This window comes from Micromesistius poutassou, assembly GCF_964030765.1.
Source record: "Micromesistius poutassou genome assembly, chromosome: 18".
Lineage (NCBI taxonomy): Eukaryota > Metazoa > Chordata > Actinopteri > Gadiformes > Gadidae > Micromesistius > Micromesistius poutassou.
In genome coordinates, this window is record NC_140288.1 from 8298752 (window position 1) to 8320923 (window position 22172).

A 22172-nucleotide genomic window follows, 5' to 3' on the forward strand; every position below is an offset into this window, starting at 1 on the left:
AACCTGTTAATCCTTATTAATATTATGATTAAGGTTAACACTGTTGTTATTGTATTAGACCTAAACCTTTGACTGTCCCTTAATTATGACTATAATCTGTTATTCTCCTATTTAACTGTCAAATGTTGTTTTTGATTGTAATTGCTGTGTACATAACCAACATTTAACTGTCAAATGTTGTTTTTGATTGTAATTGCTGTGTACATAACCCTTTTCAGTTATTAATCTATGTTAATTTACACAGATCCTGTACTTGGATGCAGCAACTAACAACCGTGCCAATACAGCATTCTCCTTTTTCCTTGAGGCCACTCGGTTATATGGTGTTCCATCAAGGTTATTATTTTTTATAAATAAGAAATGTCATCTTATTCATTTCTTAATTTGAAAGTTTTCCTTAATGCTGTATCCCTAATATCCAGAAAATGTATTTGAGAAAAATCTTAATGCCCTTTCAATGTTTTTTGTGAAACCTATTGACATTACTTCTGAATCACTGCTATATGTTACTGCTGCAGATGTTCATGGTGCTTTATATTTTTCCTATGTTACATGGTTCGTGGAGATCAAGGCGTTGAAAATGTGGACATTGCCCACTTCATGTTTGAGAGACGTGGAACCGGTCGAGCTAGCTTTATCTCAGGAAAGAGTGTACACAATCAAAGGTCATGTGAAATACTTCACGTCAACTTGTGTAACGCTTATCTTCATTTGATCTTTCTGTGTGTGTGTGTAATGTTTTCATCTACCCTTTCCGGTAAGACAAAAAAAGCATTTTGAGCCCTGGTCGGTGCAGACAGCTGTAAGAGAAAAGAATGAAAGCGTTTCTGTTGCGCGGCACATCCCCAATTCCACTATAAATAGGCTACATTTAATCTTGATGAGTAATGGTTAATGGCTGGTTAATAAGTGTTGTTTAATTTACATAGCTATATGATATGCTATGGTACAGCCCTGATTAAACAAATCAGCTTTGTTGTTTTGCCAATACCCATGCCTGACAGACATCTGTACTTTTACAGGATTGAACGGATGTGGCGAGACGTGTGGATGGCTGTGACTTGCATCTTTTATGATGTGCTTCACACGCTCGAGGAAGATGGTGTTTTGGACATAGCAAACATAATGCACCTTTTCTGCATGCATTATGTCTTTCTGCCTCGCCTTCGAGCAGCACTACAGGTCTTTGTAGCTGGCTGGAATCACCATCCCCTCAGAACGGAGAGAAACCACACCCCAGAGCAGCTGTGGCAGATGGGACACCTCAACACTCAGACAGAGAAAATCTTGAGGTAGCCTCATTGCTGTGCTAAAGTGTTTTGTATTCTGTACTTCAGGGCTAGCATGAAGCAAGCATACTACTATAATTCCTGAAATATTATTGGAGGTCCAAGCGTAACGTGACATGTGTGTTGCACTAAAATGTCATCATTTAGGACCTGCAAAATGGAGAACTGGACGGGGAGGGTTCCCTGATGACCCCAGAGACCTCTGTCAGAGGAGTTCAGGTCCCGGAATTTCAACCGCCTCTGCCTGCTGAAGATCTGGCAGTACTTCAGTCGGCAATCAACCCTTTAATTGATTCAGCTTCAAATGGTTATGACCTTTATATCCAGGTGCTAGAATTTGTTACACACGCTTAACACCCCATTGATTAGATAGTTCTGGGTCCAAAGATCGTATTTGTTACATAAATATATATATATTATTTGTTATATAAATATATATATATATATATATATATATATATTAACCACCAGGTCGGCCAACCTAGCTTTTTTTTTTTTTTTTACAGATACAGTCAGGTCCATAACTATTGGGACATCGACACAATTCTAATCTTTTTGGCTCTATACACCACCACAATAGATTTGAAATAGACAAGATGTGCTTTAACTGCAGACTTTCAGCTTTAATTTGAGGGTATTTACATCCAAATCAGGTGAACGGTGTAGGAATTACAACAGTTTGTATATGTTCCTCCCACTTTTTAAGGGACCAAAAGTAATCTAAATAAAGGTTTTACATAAAGAGTGATGTGAAGGGCTGTCCACAACGACAATTAACAATAAAGATAATGATGGGAGCCTAACACTGAGCCTAACACTGATGAATGATAATGTGGAGGGGGGCGGAGTCTGGCCGGTAGGGGGAGTATGGAGCACCAGGTCGGCTGGGGCGATTGGGTCTGATTGCCGACAGGTGTCCGCAATCAGACCCAATCAGGAAGTGTGTATTTATGTGTCTGCTTTGCCTTTCAGTAGGGGAAGAGAAAACAGAGAGCGGCAGACGCTCGAGTGGACAGAGCGACAGAGGCCAAAGCGCAGAGAGCCTGGCCACCGTATTTGTGGACCCTACTGTTCAATTTCTTTCATTATATGATTTACTTGTTGTTCGCTTTTTGAGCAATAAAGCGAACCGGCTGACCAAACGCCAAATCTGTCTCCGCCCACTCCTTGAACCTGCTACAGATAACTTTCTGTAAACATGTTGAACATGAGTGATGTGCTGAATCAAAGAGTTATGGTGCCTTCTATTTGTCCACCCGACTCGATCTGCGAGTCGGATTTCCGAGTTACGAACCGGAAGTTGCAAATAGCACGCCCCCGAAGACGTAAAAATGACTCGTCAACTCGTCTGAAGTCAGAGGACCCCGAGTTCAGTAACAAAGATGGCTACTCCGAGCATCACATGTAAAAACATTGTGGTTTTCTACTATTTTAAGCACTTGTGTTTTTGTTGTAACCAAATGAAGAAGTCGTACACATAGCACTGTATACTGTTACCTATAGGCATGTCGTTACAGTCTTATGTGTTAAATACCGCCTATTTTGTAGCTTGTGCCGCTGAAATTGGCTAGAGACGCTCCATGTTGCTATGACAACAATGCCGATTCTTGAGCAGAAAGCAGAGCTCCGACTCGTCTTGTTGTGTGTCAAATAGAACGAAAAACCCGGGGTCACTCGTTTTACGAGACGGATGTGACGTCACACCTGAGCTGCAAGTCGCGATTACGAGACAAATAGAAGGCACCATTAAACAACTATGAACCATCAACAACTGCACATGAAATGTAGATTACCTCATCATGCGAAGCATTTTCCATAACAGTAAGTGTTCTCTTTCCCATGCCCACCTCAAGGAGTTGCACTTCCTCTTGTTGTCGAGGAGTTCGATTCGTGGGGCCAGACATGAGGAAAAACTAAACTAATATATTTCACAGCAATGGCTGGAGAAAGCTTGGATAAAGCTGTAGGGCGTTTTTTTGCTCTGACAGTTTCCCGTCTAAAGAACCCTGGAAATGACCTGAAAAAAAACAACACAAAATGTAAACTGCATTTATAAAATCAATATATCCTTTAAATATGTGTTATAATAACAAACCAAGTTATATCAAAGTCTTTGAATGCTCTTTCATCCAGTGTCAGTGAAGAAACACAATTATTGAAAACAAGTGAACAATTTATACAATTGCATTATGGAGTTAAAAAGATAATATTTACTACAATAAAGGAAGGGGCACACACCAGTAACACACACCAGAGCTGCCAGCCTACCAAAGAGCAAAAATAATTGTAAAAAGCAGTTGAACAAATTGTAGCCACGGTAAGAGTGAGTTTTTAATACAAAAGTTTCAACACAAAATGTCTTTTTCAGGGTATGAGGAAGACATTTAGTGTCTTCCTCATTGTGACATTTAGCACACATCTTGTCTATATGATCTAACGTATTCATACACTAAGCTCACCCACTTTGTTAACATTCCCTTTGTTTACATACCAGTTGTTCTGTATTAACACCAGGGGGGTATTTCAGGAAGCAGGGCGACTTTAATCCTGCGACTGAGTTGGCCAACTCTGAGATGAGCAACTGTGGGTTATCAGAACAGTAGAGCAGCGTTGGGTCAATCAACTCTGAGTGTGTTCACTCTAGGTTTAGCGTGTGAGTACAAGCCATCGTCAATGGGTCGCTGATAACATGATTCACCATGGAAACTGAAGAAACAAATGTTTGATCCTCAAACATCCGCTCCTCCCACTAGAGTTAGAAATATTAACGAATGAGATTTTGGTATGGAGAAGAATGAACAGGGATATTATCTCATAACTAATAAATAAAAATAAAAAAACGGGGCAAACATTTTCTGTCAAGAGAATCATTAGGGTTAGGGATAGGTTAGTAGTGGTTAGGGTTAGGGATAGGTTAGTAGTGGTTAGGGTTAGGGATATGTTAGTAGTGGTTAGGGATAGGTTAGTAGTGGTTAGGGTTAGGGATAGGGTAGTAGTGGTTAGGGTTAGGGATAGGTTAGTAGTGGTTAGGGATAGGTTAGTAGTGGTTAGGGTTAGGGATAGGTTAGTAGTGGTTAGGGTTAGGGATAGGGTAGTAGTGGTTAGGGTTAGAGATTGAAAGAAGAGATTGAAACTTTCCACGCCTGTGAACCACGCTTTGCGACTGGACGTGAGTGAGTGACGGTAGCACTTGGACGTTGGATGTCCATGTCCTACAGGCTGCAGCGAGACCTTACTCCACAGCCCGGTCAACGGCGCATGTGATTGGACTGTACCTCAGCAGAGAGCAACCAATAGGTTTAGAGCAAGATGGTCCCGCCCCCAGGAACGTTTTTTTTTCCTTTTTTCAGAACCACGTTTTCAGACCTTTGACTCTAAAGGAGTTTCAAAACGAAACAGCGACAGAACTCTGTCAATAATCACGTGACTCACAAGCTTGCGCCCGTGTGGTCAAATCTCTGAAAAGTCAGTGCTGAAAAGTAAGTTCTGAAAAAATACATTGCAATGGTGTAAATTTACACGTTTACAAGTTTTTAAAAATAAATATTCAACCTTTCAAAACGTATTTCTCAATGTATGAACACCTGTTTGCAGAATCCCATTTACAAGGTTTCGAAACCGGGAAACAAAGTAATACACTGTTAGAACAGTGTCAGATTTGAAACTCTGCAAATGCGCTGGTGAAAATTTTTAAACTTTGAAAATGTGTTTGTGAAAAAATTGTAGCTTTGAAAATGTGTTGGTGAAAATGATGAAGAAGATAAAATAGAACACAAAATCATGTTTGCAGATGTTTGACTTTTTTTTTCAGGCTATAATCTATTTTTTCAGTGTTGCAAAACCATTTTTACAAGGTGTTGAGTTTTCAAACACAGACTTACAAGCCTTTGAAACTTTTTTTTTCAGGTTTGAATTATGACAGGATACTGGCTCCATAGACGTGGTGTATGCGACTCGTCGCTCTCCGGTCCAACTGCGATTGCTCGAAAGTTGGTTTTATATTGGACATGGATATTCAACACATTTGAAAAATCTATTTAGCACTGGCTACGAGGGACGAATTTGTGATTTTTTGATGTGTTAATACAAGGCCTGCCTACACAATAGATTTTTCGAATGTGTTGAATATCCAACGTCCAATATAAAACCAAGTTTACCACGCTCCCATTAAGGGATCATTATGAGTTAGAGATCCGGAGGGTCCAGGTAGTGTTGGGACGTGCACGGGCGCCAATGCCTCGGAGCGTGTGTCCAGTAATCCAGGAAGTGTTGAGTGGAGCGCTTACCGAGGCAGGTATCACTTTGATGACATATGAAGCCTTGGTTCAAAATGTGGGCGCGATTCACTAGAGCGTCAATGAGATCCGTCGGCGGACGCATGTAGTGTGCAACAAGCGTGAATGTAAGGTAGGCCTACACACCATTAGGTGAATGTATCGTGACACCTGAAACACTCCACCGAATCCCTTCAGAGTGTGTGGCTGATGGCTGAAGCAGCCCCCCCTGCTTCAGAGTGTTTTTACTCACTGATTCACTCACCAATCATAAGAAATCTTCCTTGCTGACCGACATGACAATCCCTTTAGGGCGGGTCGGTCTGCTTACAGGCTTTACAGGAGACAAGTAAATGTTATTGATACTTTTTACAGTTTTTTTATACAGTAGTAAGATGTGCAATGGAAGAGCTTTTAAGCAGGGCTAGAAAAAGGGATTTCGTTTTCACGAATGGAATTGTTAATTTAAGATGTTTCAAATTATTTCCACATGTTAAAAACATATTTCCCCATTTAGAAATTACATTTTGACAAGTCAAACTGATTTACAAACATAAAATTACATTTTCTACGAGATACAAGCAGACATCAATAATTAAAATTTGACCAAACAGATTTTAATGATCCGTAATGTAAGAACAATTGTAGATATCTACAATCAACATTAGAACTAATAAAAATGTAATTGTTGATATCAACAATTTAATGAGACTAGAGAGAACATAATTGCTGATTAAATTAAAGGAGTGTGTCTAGTAGTGAGGCTGCAGATTGCAGATAGGCCAAAGCAGGACTAAAAAACATACTGGATTGTCAATATGAAAAAAATATTAAGAAGGTGAGCATAAAAAAAGAACCCAGCTGTAGGAAATGTAATTTATTTGCAATGTTTTAATAACATCATTCCTCAGATAAAAATGCAATGTTACAGGAATATACATCAGAGATTAATTTAAAATTTGCTTTCAATTGACCATACAGTCTAAATATACTTTTTCCTTTTTTATTTACTGGTAGCGTGCGTTATAAGCAAGACAGACTCTGTCACCAATGACAGACTGACGAGTTACAGATACAAACTGTACATCGACTATTTACAAATCAACTTTTTGTTTGGTTTTTCATTTAACTTTTTATTGAAAATACGAGTAGAAAAGGTGATTGATTAATATTCAGATTTATTCAATTTGTATTATTTCCCTTTCTAGAATCTAAAAAATGAAATGAATAAATTAACAGAACAAGAAAGTGTTTTCCAAGAAGATAAAGGAAGAGGAAAAGGTCATGTTGTCACTGAAGTTTCCAGAGTTTGGAATAGTGTCGCTTAGCAACCCCAGAACACATCCCAAGGAATCACAATAGAATCCTCCCAAATGAATCAAAACAAAATCCCTCCAAAATAATAGAAATAGAATCCCTCCAATGGCTGAGGGGCAATTCACTTAAATAAAATAACTTACAAGATGGCCACCTGCCTCCAAAGCTACCATAAGCACAATAACACTCTTTAGTTCGTCTTGTTTTTTAACCATAAAAGGCGGTCATTAAGTACTATATTTAACAGTAGCGCCTCTACTAATATAACAACAAATATTTTGTTGGTCTCTCTGTGAATATTATGAACATATCTCTCTAAAAAAACCAAATTATTCTCTGACAAAGAAAATATGTCTCCTACTAACATGTTGCATGTTTACTTAACTCGAGTCAATATGGAGACAACTGATTCATGCTGATGGAACACACAAAACCAAACCAGGCCTTACAAGGGATTGTAACCATCTGAGTTGGACACAGGCTCACGATGCATTTCCTGATGAACGAATAGCGTGTTTCGGTGCCATTTCTTCTCTCACCCTAGACCTCTTTAATGCATGATTAAAATCGGGGGTATTTTAGCCGTTAATAAAGACAACATGGAGCCCACCACTTCTCACACTATACTCTACTCGTCCGGAGACGCAGCTATGATCGCCGTCATGACATCAGCCCAGCTACCTGTGTTATGAACCACCACCACGAGGTTGGTCTTTACATTCATCATACACTCAGCCATTCATCCTGCTTCTCTTATTCCCGAACACACACACAAACACACTAACACACGCATACACACCATTCATTCATTAATATCCATCCTTTTTTTTAATCAGATACACACGTTTGACGGGAAGGTTACATTTAGACAGGCAGCGACAGCAGCTGGTTTGTAAATGTGGATGTTGTGGACAAGATCAGCCACCCTCTGGTTGTGTGTCGCTGTTTAGTGCCAGGCTCCTAGATAAGATAAGGAGGTGAAAATCCCTGTACTCAGCTGGCGAGCAACCAGCTCTTGAGTCTGGCACTAGTCTGGATTCTCTTCAGCTGATCAATTGTAATCTTGATTATACTCATAAATGTATCTGGAGGTAAATTTTTACACCTCCACACCACACACTCACACATACCCCCCCCCCCGTATCTTTTAGGTGATACTTGTTGACAGAATCTTGTGATGAAGGAAACGTGTAATTATGTTTTCATCTGACCACTTTACTTTCCATCTTACTCACTACTCACTTCATGAGTACCGCCATTGATTTTCTTAAGAGCCAGTACGTTATTTTTATGCTGTTTCTGTTCTGTTAATGTGTCATATATGAACATGATCTAATTCAGTATGCCCTCTGTAGGCCTATAGGGCTTACATACTATAAATAAAATGTAATTTATATTCATAATATATTTCATATGAGATAACGGCATCTGATACAAAAATTTGAAATTAATGTTAAAATCAAATTAAACAAATTTTACCCAGGCCACTTCTATTCTCTCGCTTGTTGCAGGCACTACATATAGATGACTTCTTAAGTAAGCAAACGAAAAACAGCCAGGGAATTTCTTTTAAAAAACGACCACATATCTGGCTCTAGTCGTCTGATCTACCAGATCGGATCGGATCACAGAAGTAAAGAAACAACATTAACTCTAGCACGTAGGCCTATAGATCTGATCTTTTCCACGTGAGCTATTTGGTCCTGTCTTGAGTAAATTTTGGCGAATTCTAGGCTACCAGTAAGTAAGTGAGTAACTAGCAAATAAGTAATCATATAAAAAGATTAATCTAATGCCAAGAATGACAATTTCCAATTTAGCTGGTACTACAGATAAACTATGAAAAGGTAATTTTTTTTTAATCCATTTCAGTGGTTATGGTTTCAAATGACATGAAGACACGGTTTTCAATCTATTCGAGGTCAAGTAGGTCTGCCTCAAACTGTTGAAATATTCCTCCTTTAAATCTCCTCTGGATATCTTTCAATCAAATATATATTCAGGTTAATTTTAGATTTTCTACTAGGCTATTCCTCTCTATATAGGCTATATCAAAATAACATTAATTTGCTAGTGGTGGGCTCAACATATAGCCTATTTTTCACAAATCTGAACCTTATATTCCTGGAAGGAAAATTCATGCAGTAAAATAGACTCATTAGCCATCTCAAAAACATCCTTAAAGGCCTGACACAAAACCAATGAATGAATTAGGGAACTCAAAAACAGACTTGTACTTAACCTAAAGTTCTTTACAGTGACACAGGCTCAGTTTCTAGACAACAATTCCACTTCCATCCTCAAATTCAACACTTGAGGATTCCTGAACATATGTGGATATGCATGGCTGTGTGGGAGAGATTCTTAATTGTTGTTTTTTCTTTATGTTTCTTCCTGCTCACACTACTATGGGAGTCATCATTTTTTGGTTGCTGTCTCGTCAATCAGTAGTCAGTCGGGGAACATGACAGATCTTAGATACAAAAGGGTTCATGAGAGTCCTTTCACTGAACATACTTTGATATAACCATAAACACAAGATATGCAAAATTAGAATCTGGGGAACTACAAATACAGTTTAGCATATAGAGTTGTCTCTCAGAGTCTCTACACCAAAAATATACTCTATCCCAAAGAATTCCATTTATTAACAGCTGGACTATACCCTTGATAAAACCTGTTAAATAATACACATTTTTGCTGGTTAATAGATTGACCTACTGCTAGTTAACTCAACAATGTCATTGACACCTAGAGTGGAAAAGTTCCAGCCATCAATGTTGTGAGTCTAATTAAATAGGAACTGCCGTTTTATTGGACCTCATGGTTCCCATGTAATTGTTTGACTACAGGCCATCGCTTATGCACCAACGCATGCACAAAAACACAATTAAATCTAAACAAAGTGGGGTGAGGAAAAATAGCAAGAGATTTAAAATATAACCGGAAAAATATAAATATCAATCAATCAATCAACTAATCAACATGTTGTCATTCTTTGTGATGACTCATCATTGAATAACTTCTAAAAACCTGGTAAACAGTCACAATTATTGCATATCTTGTGATGTGATGTGTGATGTAGACAGACTTAAGCTACTTCATATCCCCCAGCCCTTCTCCTCTGTAGAGGGCTTGTACAACAGAATGCATCATGGGAGTTATGACAGTGATACTCCGCCATATTGAAAGGACTCAAGAGAGTTGTAGTACTGTAAAATCCTAAATCAACATAAATATACCATAACCGTGGCTAAAGAAAACGTTGTTTTGCCTTGTCTCGCATGAGAATCAGTGTAGCAGTTTCAAACAAAACGTCTCCCCATAATGACAAATCTTTTTTTATGATTAATTACTAAACAATGAAAAAACACTACTTCCCACTAACTCACATTCCAATGCTCCTATTCTCTCCAAACTGCTGTGTGAGGTCCGAATGTACAAGCCTTATTCCATTAAAACCTATAACACCTATAAGCCTACCCGAGACTTCTCAAGGCCAGTGGCCCCGACAAGACAATGACACCTGTTTCTAGGCTTCAAAGCTAGATATGTGTAGTAATGTGTAGCTTATGTAAGGTAGATGCGCAACAAATAACACTTCCAAATGGAAGATTTGTGGATTATTTGTAATTTTCCTTTGAAAACTGAATGTAGGACCTACTACATCAATGTTTAACTAAGGTGATGCAATGTTATTTCCCACTGTTTCTGTGCGGTATTGGTGAATGCAAGTTAAGCAGTACTTATATTTTTTTAATGTTTTAATGTAACAGCCTGGGTCACACTTCAACATCTATCTTTAAATGTAAAATTTATATTCATTCAATAAGGGATAAAGTTAACTTTATAATTAAGATCTCCTCTATTTACTCTCTTCCATGGAATTACATTAATCCATCAAGTTTTTTTACTGGCAAAAAAGTGTGACTACTGACTATGATTTGAGAAATCATAGTCAGTAGTCATAGCAAAATTAATGCATAAGTAGTTTGAAACAAAGACAACTCAGTAAGCAGGAATAAATGGGATAATGTGCAGTGTTTAGCAACAAGACATGGAAACGTTCTTCCTCAAAATGGCCGATCAGTGGTGTAGCTCTGCACTTAGAGAACATTGAACTGACACGCTATGAAAACCAATGGCTCAATTTGATTAGACTTTAAAACTGAGAAAAACGGTGGGGAAAAAAAATCCAGCTGCTTGTTGTTTTTTGGTAAGAAATAGTAACTGAAAATAATATGTAGCCTAGCACTAGCCACATGTTAGCCTGCGTTAGCATCTCGAGACGGCACAACACGAGGAAATGATAACGGTAATGACAAGGTGAGATTGGTTTGAAATAAAAATCCATATTAATAAACGCATTTGCAATGTGAATGTGTTTATTTAACAACCAAGACGTTTACTCTTGCAGTACAACTGTTAGGCAGAGTAACTGAATGACTAGAATTGTCCGAGATAATTGCATAATTTTATCAAATGTCTGTCACGGACACAGAACGTTCAATATGGCAGTGTGTGCGTTCATACCCATCCCTGCCAAAAGTAAATAGTAAGGATAACAACAACTGTAATAATAATAATATAGAATACTGTATTAAAGCAAACAAATTAAAAATAAACTAAAATAAATAGTGTTGTCATGTGTTATTCATATTCTCGTACGATTTTTGGACTATTTCCACATAGCAGCCATCTTGGTTCCTAAGGCTAGCTGGGTGAGGGAACTGAATGCTAAATATTGTGTTCAGTTCCCGCACACAGCTAGCACCAAGAGAGCCAAGATGGAACAAAGGTGACCGCTAGGGGGACGAGGCCCATGTGTAGTGTAGTTAGAAGAAAACCTGATTCGTCACAGTCAATAGGATATATATTTACTCTTTTATGCCGTAGACTCTTGATCCTGATATTCTGTTGGTAAAGACATGGTTATGTATTGTCCAGTGGATTTATTCTCGGGGAGCCTGTACAGTACAACGTCTGCCTCCAGTGATGAAGGTCCTTCATAATCCGTTAATCCATAATCAAGACTTGTGGTGTCCAGACTTTCACGTTCCACACTCAGACACAATCATACTTTCAATGTGGTTTGTGGTTTATTCACTCGGTCACATCTGGTTGATACTTAAATTCTGTATACAGGCCTATTTGAAGGGCTGTGTCAAACTACTTATCTTCTGGAAATCCTGATGGCTACAGTCTCCTTATATTAAATGATGTGGACAAACATCCCCAACCGGTACAAGTGTGTAATGTCTACTGTTTGTTACTTCTTAATGTTTCTAACGTGGTGAAAGTGGGATAAAAGCATGTGTTAAAACTCTAAAGGCCCCCATATACTTGAAGCAAAATAGAAATCACGTTGTTTCGACAGCACACGCAAAACATGTCAATTGTGGTGTACGTAGATGTGGGCATTTCCTCCAGCGTTAACCATGCATCATAAAGCTTTAACCCCTCCCAGACGGCACGTCCAGCTCTACTTTCAAAACAAACAAAACTCAATACTTTGCTTTTGAGGTGTTGGTAGATCTCGACTCGCCAGCTTGGCTAGAAAGCTAAAGAAAATATAAATAAAAAAATAAAAGAAAAAACGACAAAATAAGAACAAACCAACATAACAGAACCCCATGACGCTAAATATACCAAAAGCTTTGGAAGCATGCCTGTCCTGACCCAGTGTTCAAGTGTGTAGTCGCACACACTCACACAACCACACATACAACACCATACTTATAATGCTACCTTAACTTTACTGTCTAGGCTTAAAATCTGCTCTGTAGAGTACAATATTCACCAAGTTTTCGCGCACACGTACTTACATACAATTAATCGTCTCACACACACACACACACACACACACACACACACACACACTTATATTTCTCTTCACACACTTTTTTTCTCTTCTGGGAAAATAAATAAATAAATAGATACAATCTGTCAAAGGTGCATACTGATAGAGAGAGATACCCCCTTTTAGTTACACACGTTATCTCACACACATTCTGTACTGAAACGCCGACACGCAAGCACGCACCCTCGCACACACACATATCGTATACACACACGCACCCAAATACTTTGTCCTGTTTGCACAGGTTTCAATACTTAAAACTTATTAGAATTCTCCTAAATTAAACCAAGCAAAAATACATTGTAACGACCAGCAATTGTGCAAACAAATCTAGGATAAATTAAACCCATAACATCATGAATAGAAAATAAAAACAGCCGTGGCTAGCCAGTCTTGCACAGGACAGAACCATTTAATACTTAGTGGGCGTGGTCTGTAGAGAGTGTCGTTATCCAATAGGATTCCTGGCTAGAAGGAGGGGCGGGTCTCAGAACAGGAAGTGAGTTTGATTGACAGACGTGTCAAGTCTTTTTCCCTTTTCCGTCTGTCCCACTTGGATCCTCCGCCTTCTGTTCCGCTGCTCAACACAAATAAAACAAAAGACCTCCCGGCGAGAGACCAAGGGAGGAGGAGGGAGGAAGGACGGAGGAGACGGAGCAAGGGAGCATAGGTATGAGGCAGACAGTGGGCTGGCGTCTCTGCTCGAGCCGGCTCCGCCCCCTGTGGGCGTGGCTCTGCGGCGGGCAGGCGGGGTCCATCGCCTCAGTCTCTCGCCGGCGCCGCGTCGCTCAGCGAATCAGAGTCATCCCCGCCCCCTGACGGCCGCGTTCAGCAGCCACTCAGCTGCCGGCGACCAAAGCAGCTCTCCCCGGCGCCTGCGCTCCGATTGGTCGGCCTGTGGCTGGGCGGCGTTCCCGGCGTTCCCAGCGTTGGAGGAGGAGGAGGACGGGAGGAGGAGGAGCTTCCGAAAGGGTCCCGTTTGTCCCTCTGTACAGCGCAGTGGACCTCTGTCCTCGCCATGGTGTGTGTGTGTGTGTGTGACTGAGCGTGTGTGTGCGTGTAAGAGACATTTGAACTGCTTAAAGCTCGACGGTGGTCTTCTGTCCATGAGACCCCCCCACCCCCCCCCCCCCAGCCCCCCTCTCCCCTGTCTGCCAGGTGGTGCGATAACCCCCCCCCCCACACACACACACACACACACACGGTCGACAATGAGCGTTTCAAACCAAAGCGCAGTAGAGTGCGGACTGGAGCGCCGGTGGCGGCGGTGACAAACGGACCCGCCCTGGTGCCGGCGCACGTTTTGCACCGACTGTTGTCGTCACGTTCGTCTTTTTGCTCGTCTTTCCTGCAGGTTTTTATTTATTTTTTTCACAACTTGAGGATTTAATAGAACTGTGAGGCACTTAGAGACACACTCAGACACGTGTGATGAACACACACACACACACACACTCGCACACGCACACGCACGCACAGATACACACAGACACACAAGCACACGCGCACGCACGCACCAACCGACAGGTATCGTACGCAAACACATACACACATACGTACGGTATAGTATAGTGTGGTATATAGTGTGGTATATTGCACTACGCAGGAGACGCCCTCAAACACAAACACAGGAGAACTAAATGAATCAAATCGTCGTCGGGTCGCGTGTTAAAATGTGCGTCCCTGACCGCCGGCGTCGTAGAAGAGAGGCAGACAGACCCGTGTGTGTGTGTGTGTGTGTGTGTGTGTGTGTGTGTGTGTGTGTGTGTGTGTGTGTGTCTGTGTGTATGTGTGTGTGTGTGTGTGACCGGACGAGTGGGGATCAGAGAGAACCAGCCGCGGCCGCCGCCGCCGCCGCTACACCCAGCGTGGGACCGCCGCCAGTACCCCCCCCCACCCCGTCGCCGCAGTCGTCGTCGTGGCGACGAGTCGCCCGAAACAAACGGATCCTCCTCGTTCCCCGTTTTACAAACTCGTCACGCACTCCATATCCTCGTCGTCCAGGAGTTCGCTGTTCCTCCGGTGCCTCACCCCTCCTCCTCCTCCTCCTCCTCCTCCTCCTCGGCTCTCCTCCTCCTCCTCCTCCTCCTCCTCCTCTTCCCTGCCTCCGCCCAGCAGCTCCTCGCGCTCCTCCGCCGAGGAGGGTCCGTGGGCCGCCCCTCCCCCGCCGCCCCCCCGGGGCTCCTGGTGCGTGGGGGGCGGGGCGGCGTGGTACGGCAGCAGGTTGCCGTTGGCGGCGCCGGGCTGGGCGTGGCCGGGGGCGGGGTTGCCGTTGAGGATGTTGTCGGCGGCGTGCTCCATCTCCTCGATGGTCATGTCGCAGGCGTCCGCCAGCTCAGCCTTGGTCACCTCGATGAAGGCCGGGTCCTGGGCGAAGCGGCCCAGCCCTTCAGAGATCAGCACCTGGTGGAGGAGGAGGAGGAGGAGGAGGAGCAGGAGGGGGGGGGAGGAGGGGGGGGGGAGGAGGAGGAGGAGGAGGGGGAGGAGGAGGAGGAGCAGGAGGGGGGGGGAGGGAGAAGGAGGAGGAGGTGGGGGAGGTAGAGGAGGAGGGGGAGGAAAAGAAGGAGGAGCAGGAGGAGGTGGAGGAGGTGGGGGAGGAGGGGGAGGAGGAGGAGCAGGTGGAGGAGGAGGAGGAGGAGTAGGATGAAGAGGTGGTGGTGGAGGAGGGGATGATGGAGGAAAGCAAAGAGGAGGAGGGAGAGGGGGGTGGAGGCGAGAGATGGGAGGAGGTGGGAAGGAAGGAAGGAAAAGGAAGGAAGCAAGAGACGGAGGTGAAGAAAGAAAGAAAGAACAATGTGTTTCAGAAGGAAGGAAGAGAAAGTTGCATTGCAACATTACAGTGATTATCCACGATTCTTCATCCATGACCTTCACAGTGCATCCTGGATAATTCCCTTTCATCTGACAACAAGAGCAGCTGTTAATCACAGAGTTGTTAATGGTTACTGGGGCTCTCCGTTGGTCATGGGTTAGAACATAAAATCCTATTTTTTACATAAATCCTATTTTCTGGAACATTGTGATCAGAACAGAGGGCGTTTGCTCACCGCCTCCACCAGACTGCCCGCACTGCCGTGAATGAGCGAGCTGGCGTCCTGGTTGAGTAGCGAGGGGACCGTGAGCGACACCGGCCGCGACGCTCTCTGATTGGACGAGCCCACCCGGGTGTTCCCGTTGCTGTCACTGTACCTGTGAGGACATCAAATCCAATCACATGTCAATATGGACCTTATATAAGAGGTGGCAGAAGCTAAGGAGATGGAGCCAGTCGCCTGGCAACCAGTGGGTTGCTGGTTCGATCCCCGGCCCAGTATCCCAGTGTCTCTGGGCCAGGTCCCTAACTCTAACTGCTCCCGACCAGCTGTGTATGAATCTGTGAATGAATAGGTGAATGTGACGCACTAATTGCAGTACTTTTGAGAGGCCACAGGTTAAAAGATAACTATAAAAATGCAGTACATTTGTCATTCACATAAGATGGGATGTGTGTATTCACAGAAGATGAACAAGTGCATGTTGCAGGGTAAAACGGGAAGCATTCTTCAAAGAAGGGAAATTTTATTCGGCCAGCCGAGCCCAAAGGAGATCTTTGCAGACAAACTTTGCAGTATACTTATACTCAATGTGGTTTCAGTTTGATCACTGAAACCATCCACTAGTTAAGACCATGGAGACAGGAAATCCGAATTCCAATGGCAAAAATAAAACAACATAAATCCATTGAATTGGTCAGAACATTTTCTGACCAATCGCACAAAAAAATAAAATAAAATAAATTGAAGTGCTCACCAAGGTCCACAGTTGACCGACGGGAGGCTGCTGTTGAGCTTCTCATGAGAGGCGGCGCCCTCTAGCTTCAGGGAGGGCACCTGCTGGTACGACGCGTGTCCGCCGTGGGCTGGAGGGCGACAGAGCAGCGAGTTACGGTGTGTGTGAGTCCGACCGCGTCGCGACGGAACAACGGTTTGCGTTCAGTCTGAGTGCTCACCTGTGGGGCTGGCGGGCGGCGTGGAGCAGAGTCGACTGAAGAGCGTGGGGGAGTGACTCCTTCTGAGGAGCGGACTCAACCCCGCCACCGCCAGCGCCTGGACCAGCGGGAGGGGAGGGAGAGGAGGGAGAGGGAGAGGAGGGAAGGGCGGGAGGAGGGGGGGAGACAGAAAGTGTTATACCGCTTTTCCGTAAGCAACCACACACCGCCACCACCAACCACCACCGTTGTGTTGGTGGTGGTTGGTGTGTGTGTGCCAATGTGCGTGTGGGTCTGCTCTGTGCCTGTGTATGCGCAGCATGATGTCTGGAGTGTATATGTGTGTGTGTGTGTGTGTGTGCGTGTGTGTGTGTGTGTGCATGTGTGTGTGTGTGTGTGTGTGTGCGTGTGTGTGTGTGCATGTGTGTATGATGGGAGCATGTTTGCATAGCATCTATGTGCATGATGTGTGTGTGTGTGTGTGTGTACATCTATGTGTGTGTGTGCATGTGTGTGTATGTGCGTGCGTGCGTGTGTGCATGCGTGCGTCATTGCACGTATGTGTGCGTGTGTGCGTACGTGTGTGCGTGCATACGTGTGAGCGTGCGTGTGTGCGTGCGTGCATGCGTGCGTGCGTGTGTGTACCTGGTGGTGGACCAGGTGCAGAGGGAGGGCTGTCTTCTGGGACACGTCTGTCCTCGGTTGTCTCCTCAGACACTCCAGATGGAAGGACGACCTCCGTCCTTCATGAGAGCCACAGGACGGACGGACGGACGTAAGTGATCACCCGGCGACAGAGCCACTCTCAGGCGCTGTCGCTGAGCCTACCTGGGCTAATGCCTTCTACACATCCTGGGATTCCCCAAACTGAGTAAATACCACGGATATAATCCCCAAAACGTATCGCCTGCTTGATCTTGTTGTAACAAAGATACTTACCGAAATGTTTTTTTATCCATGGATGGATTTCACTACTTTTTTATGTGAATTTGACGTGCATATTAATTGATGCAGTGTTCACTTGTGTAATCAAATACGATTAAGATGAGGCATGTTCAATTTAAACAAGGCTAAGTGTGCGGTCATTGGCTCATTGGATCGTGTTCTAAAGGTCTCGTCGACGAATCATGTGTCTCAGTCGGAAGTACCCCGGATAGAATTGGATTTGACTAAATATAACCACTGACGTGTGTATTGCTGTGTGTGTGTGTGTGTGTGTGTGTGTGTGTGCGTCTCCTCACCCAGGGTAGTTGGACAGAGGAAGGCTCTCCTGGGGGACAGACACACACCTCCTCCTCCTCCACCTCCTCTCCTCTCTGGCACCTCCTCGCTCCCCTCCATTGGCGACAACTGCTTGCACTTATCATCGTGGTACACCAACCTAGCGCACACACAAAAAAACACACACACACACACACACACACACACACACACACACACACACACACACACACACACACACACACACACACACACACACGCACACACGCGTTGACGTTAGCCAAGTCCCAACGAGCTGTCTTTTGTTTACCCATGCGACCGAGGAGCCCTAGAGAGAGGGGGCCGTGCGAGGCCTCACATGTCACAGGAGCGCGAGTGGGCGTCGTCGTGGTAGTCGGGGTCGTCCCCGTAGCTCTCGTCGTACGTCTCCTCGGTGGAGCCCTCCCCCCGCTGGATGATGGGCAGCCGGCTGTCGCTGGAGTCCGAGCTGCGGGCCGCGGGGACAACAAGGACATCACCGACGAAACGAAACACACCACAGACGGACGGACGCGCGACCAACAGACGGACAAACAGACGGACGGACGCGCAACGAACGGGGCGGACGGACGGACGGAAGGCGTTTGTTCGGGAGCACGCCAGATGGAACACGGGGGGGGGGGACATACGGACAGACGTGCAGAGAGACAGACGGACATGGACAGAGACAGACGAGAGGGAATAATTAGCCAATGAATAATGTTGTCATATTGGCAGAAGAGATGGCTCAAAGGAAGGAACAGTAGAGTAGGATAACAGTAGAGAAGAATTACAGTAGAGAGAAGAAGCTGAGGATGATAAAAGCCTCTTAAAAGCATAAGGGTTGCTGGTGCAAAGCCTTAACAGTGATGCTTTGATGAGTATAAGAAAACAGTTGACCGGAGAGCAGATCTCCAACTGCCAAAGACGTTGGAAGAGGGATTTTCTGACACATCCATGATTTAAACTTATTTAAACTTGTATCACAGATTCCTTAATTTTTTTAATCTTTTATTCTTTAAGAGTTGGTTATCTTATCTCTGAGCCTAACTCTTCCAGTGTCTCCAGTCGTTGAATTGATGGACATATCGACTCCTCTCGTCAAGGCTGTTTCATACTCCAGAGGCCTTTGAGAAAGACACATTTAACCCCTGGAACCTTCACTACACAAAAACGTTATAAAATAACTTCCTTCAACATCCCATGATTACAACTCTGAAAAATCCTTGAGAATAATAGGCATCGCAAAATAAAAAAATTCTTCATATGAAATTGTATTAGGAATGTTGATTCAAATGTTGATTCATCAATATCCTTGTAAACGCTTGCATATGAAAGCAACGAGTGCCGCGTGAAGGAAGATCAAATAATAGTAACAAAGTAGTTTTCTCCCAAATACGGCAGGATGAAGCAAAGTGCGAGTATAAAATGAGCTTTCAGATGCTGTTATAAAGTTTTGATGCTGTTCACTATTTCCCAGGTGAGTTAAAGTACAAAGCATTCATGGTATTACGGAGCATGCCCTACAGCAGCGGAGCGGAGGCTAACGGCGGCGGCAGCCATTGATAGCTGGTGCTACGTGCTACCAGTTCAATATATCAGCATTAGCCGTAGCAAACTAAAGCAGCACCATGAACAGTGTTGTGGTTATAGTCCTACAGGGATGTTGTTCAACATCATATCACAATAATACACCTTTTAAACCTTGATAGGGGTGTATCATGTGAGTAGGACAACTCAATACACATTTCTACATTTAAAGGCTATCACACACGCGCACACACACACACACATACACACACACACACTTTGTTTCCAAGCAACATACCGCATGAGGTTGTCATAAAAACACGTCCTGCTCGCCACCATAATAAAAAATAAATGGAATAAAAGAAACAGAAAAAATGAATAGTTGGATAGAGGATCTATTTCATTCTTTCCTGAAACTACACTCAACCTTATCGATCGGTGGGAAAACCTCTGATGTATACGGAGCCCCCTCCTTCCTAATGCTATGTCTCTGTTCAACATTCCCCTCGCTCGGTGCCCTCAGCACAACTCCTGCTCCGTGCTCCCCTCCGTCGTTATCCCCAGCCCCACTTCACAAGGACAGAGAAGGCTTCAGCCACATTACTAAGGTGTGATCGGAGTCATCTCATCAATTCTAAAGGTTGACACGATTCAGAGGGAATGTAGAGGCTTCCTGCAAGGACATTTGTGGAGGGAAAAACGTACCGGATCGATCGGACAAACGTATTGATCCGTCTATTTCAGGAACTCAGGAAAAACCCAAACGTTAATATTTTCTCTTGCAATTAAAGGAAATCCCCACAAAACTAAAAGGAACTCTTCATGACCACGAAGGTTTAGGGCATTTAGCAGACGCTGTTATTCATTAGCGACTTCCAATAAGTACATTTGTCAAAAGAAAGTGAAACATTCCCCGTACACAACAAAGACAGCGAGGATAAGATACTAAGATAACCCGGTCTGATGCCCACAAACGACAGACCCCCTCCCAGACGCGGCCCGGTCAGCCCGGGGGGGAGGGGGGGGGCGGTGCGCTCACCTCTTGGGGGGGAAGCACCAGGACGACCGGGGCAGCAGGATGGGGGTGAGGGGCTGCTCGTCCCCCGGCCCGTCCGGGTCGCCCCCCGCCGACGGGCCAGGCAGGCCGGCCACCGCCACCACCACGCCGCCCATGGCCGTGTTGTTGGCGTTGTTGATGTTGGCGTTGGAGCCCGACGACGAGTAGGAGGAGGGCGTGAAGGTGGTGGAGTCCATGAGCTTCTCGTGGGACGGGCTCTCGGCCTCGCAGGGCGAGCCCTTCTGGCTGATGTGCAGCGGCCGCTGGGTGGCGAAGGACGGCGGGAAGGAGGCGCGGCCGTCGCTCTGGCCGTAGTAGTTGACGTGGTTACCGAACAGGCCGCCCGACCGCTGCGGAGGAGGAGGAGGAGGAGGAGGAGGAGGAGGAGGAGGTGGAGGAGGAGGAGGAGGAGGTGGAGGAGGTGGAGGGGGAGGAGGTGGAGGAGGAGGGGGAGGAGGAGGTGGAGGAGGAGGAGGGGGAAGAATGGGGGAGGAGGAGGGGGAGGAAGAGAAAGAGGAAGAGGAGGTGGAGGTGGAATAGGAGGAGGTGGATGAGGGGAGGAGGAGGAGGTGGGAGGAGGAGGAGAAGGAGGAGGAGAGGGGCAGGAGGAGGAGATAAGAGGGGAGGAGGAGCAGTAATGTTTATTGGGGGAACAATTTGCCCGTTAAATGATACAAACAGAAAAGTAACTTATGGTTTATCTTATGCAATTGCGTTTTTTCCAGGCGAGATGGAAATGTGGCGTGAGAAGCAGAGGCCGGTCAGCGGAGGGCTCACAGGGTACGAGACGGCGGTCAGTAGGAATAGAAAGAAGAGAACACATCTGATGTACAGGACTCTCTCTTAAGGCCAACGACCCAAATGAACAGATTACCGCCATGCGTTAGGAGGCAATATGGTGGGTCTGATTCAATGAGAGAAGCTCGCCAATCTAGGCCCAATCAGCTCATAAGCCCACATAAATAGAAATCCTTTTCAACAGCAATATAAATTAAAGCTGCGAGCAGCATTTTACGGTGCCAAGCCTAATGCCGACCAATAAACCATCAAGACTCTGACAGGCCATTAAAACCTTGACGCAGACCATGGCTGATAGACCAATAAAACCCTGACGCAGATCATGAAGACCCTGATAGTCCTGACAGACTAAACCTAACCCTAACCTAACCCTAACCCTAACCCTAACCATTAAGACCGTGACGCAGACCATAAAGAGTTGACAATTAAGACTGTGAGTCATAGGTTCTTGAGGCATATTTGTTCAGCATGAGGATATGCATGTGTGAACAAAGTTTCATGTCTGTAAGTTAAAACGTTTACGAGATATGCTTGTTCAAAATTTGCATCTTTGGACTGTTGCTACAGCGCCACCTTTAGGCCGGTTTAGATACAATTTGGACAGTTTCATCTTGACCCATGTGCCTTGGACTATCCCAAGTTTGATGACGATTGGGTTTAAGTTAACCCTGCCTTTTGGCGTTAAGTTAAATTTTGACGATTTTTGGCGATTTTTAACCTATGGCGGCCATGTTGTTTTGCCAATCGACTTCATTTTACTTGAGCAGTTTGAACTTTGGTCCCCAACAGCCACTAAGTCGGTCCCGCTCAAATCAAACATCAAACACAACAAACAATCAAA

General features: G+C 44.4%; 1 protein-coding gene and 1 pseudogene across 2 annotated transcripts in view; one reads left to right on the forward strand and one right to left on the reverse strand.

Moving 5' to 3' along the window:
- Positions 1 to 552: 552 nt before the first annotated feature.
- Positions 553 to 2093, forward strand: LOC311363337 (annotated as a pseudogene). The gene is made up of 3 exons (XR_014684209.1): positions 553 to 665; positions 1023 to 1292; positions 1437 to 2093. The product of XR_014684209.1 is annotated as an uncharacterized misc_RNA (transcript).
- Positions 2094 to 14767: 12674 nt separating this feature from the next.
- cacna1c (calcium channel, voltage-dependent, L type, alpha 1C subunit) overlaps positions 14768 to 22172 on the reverse strand; it is a gene marked incomplete at both ends in the record, with an annotated part of 190169 nt that continues 182764 nt past the window's right edge. Inside the window, 10 exon segments of the mRNA XM_084483013.1 lie at positions 14768 to 14803; positions 14805 to 15143; positions 15788 to 15929; positions 16530 to 16638; positions 16729 to 16825; positions 17353 to 17450; positions 17949 to 18088; positions 18287 to 18415; positions 19775 to 19801; positions 20516 to 20883. Coding sequence (XP_084339139.1) covers positions 14768 to 14803; positions 14805 to 15143; positions 15788 to 15929; positions 16530 to 16638; positions 16729 to 16825; positions 17353 to 17450; positions 17949 to 18088; positions 18287 to 18415; positions 19775 to 19801; positions 20516 to 20883 — 1485 coding nt within the window.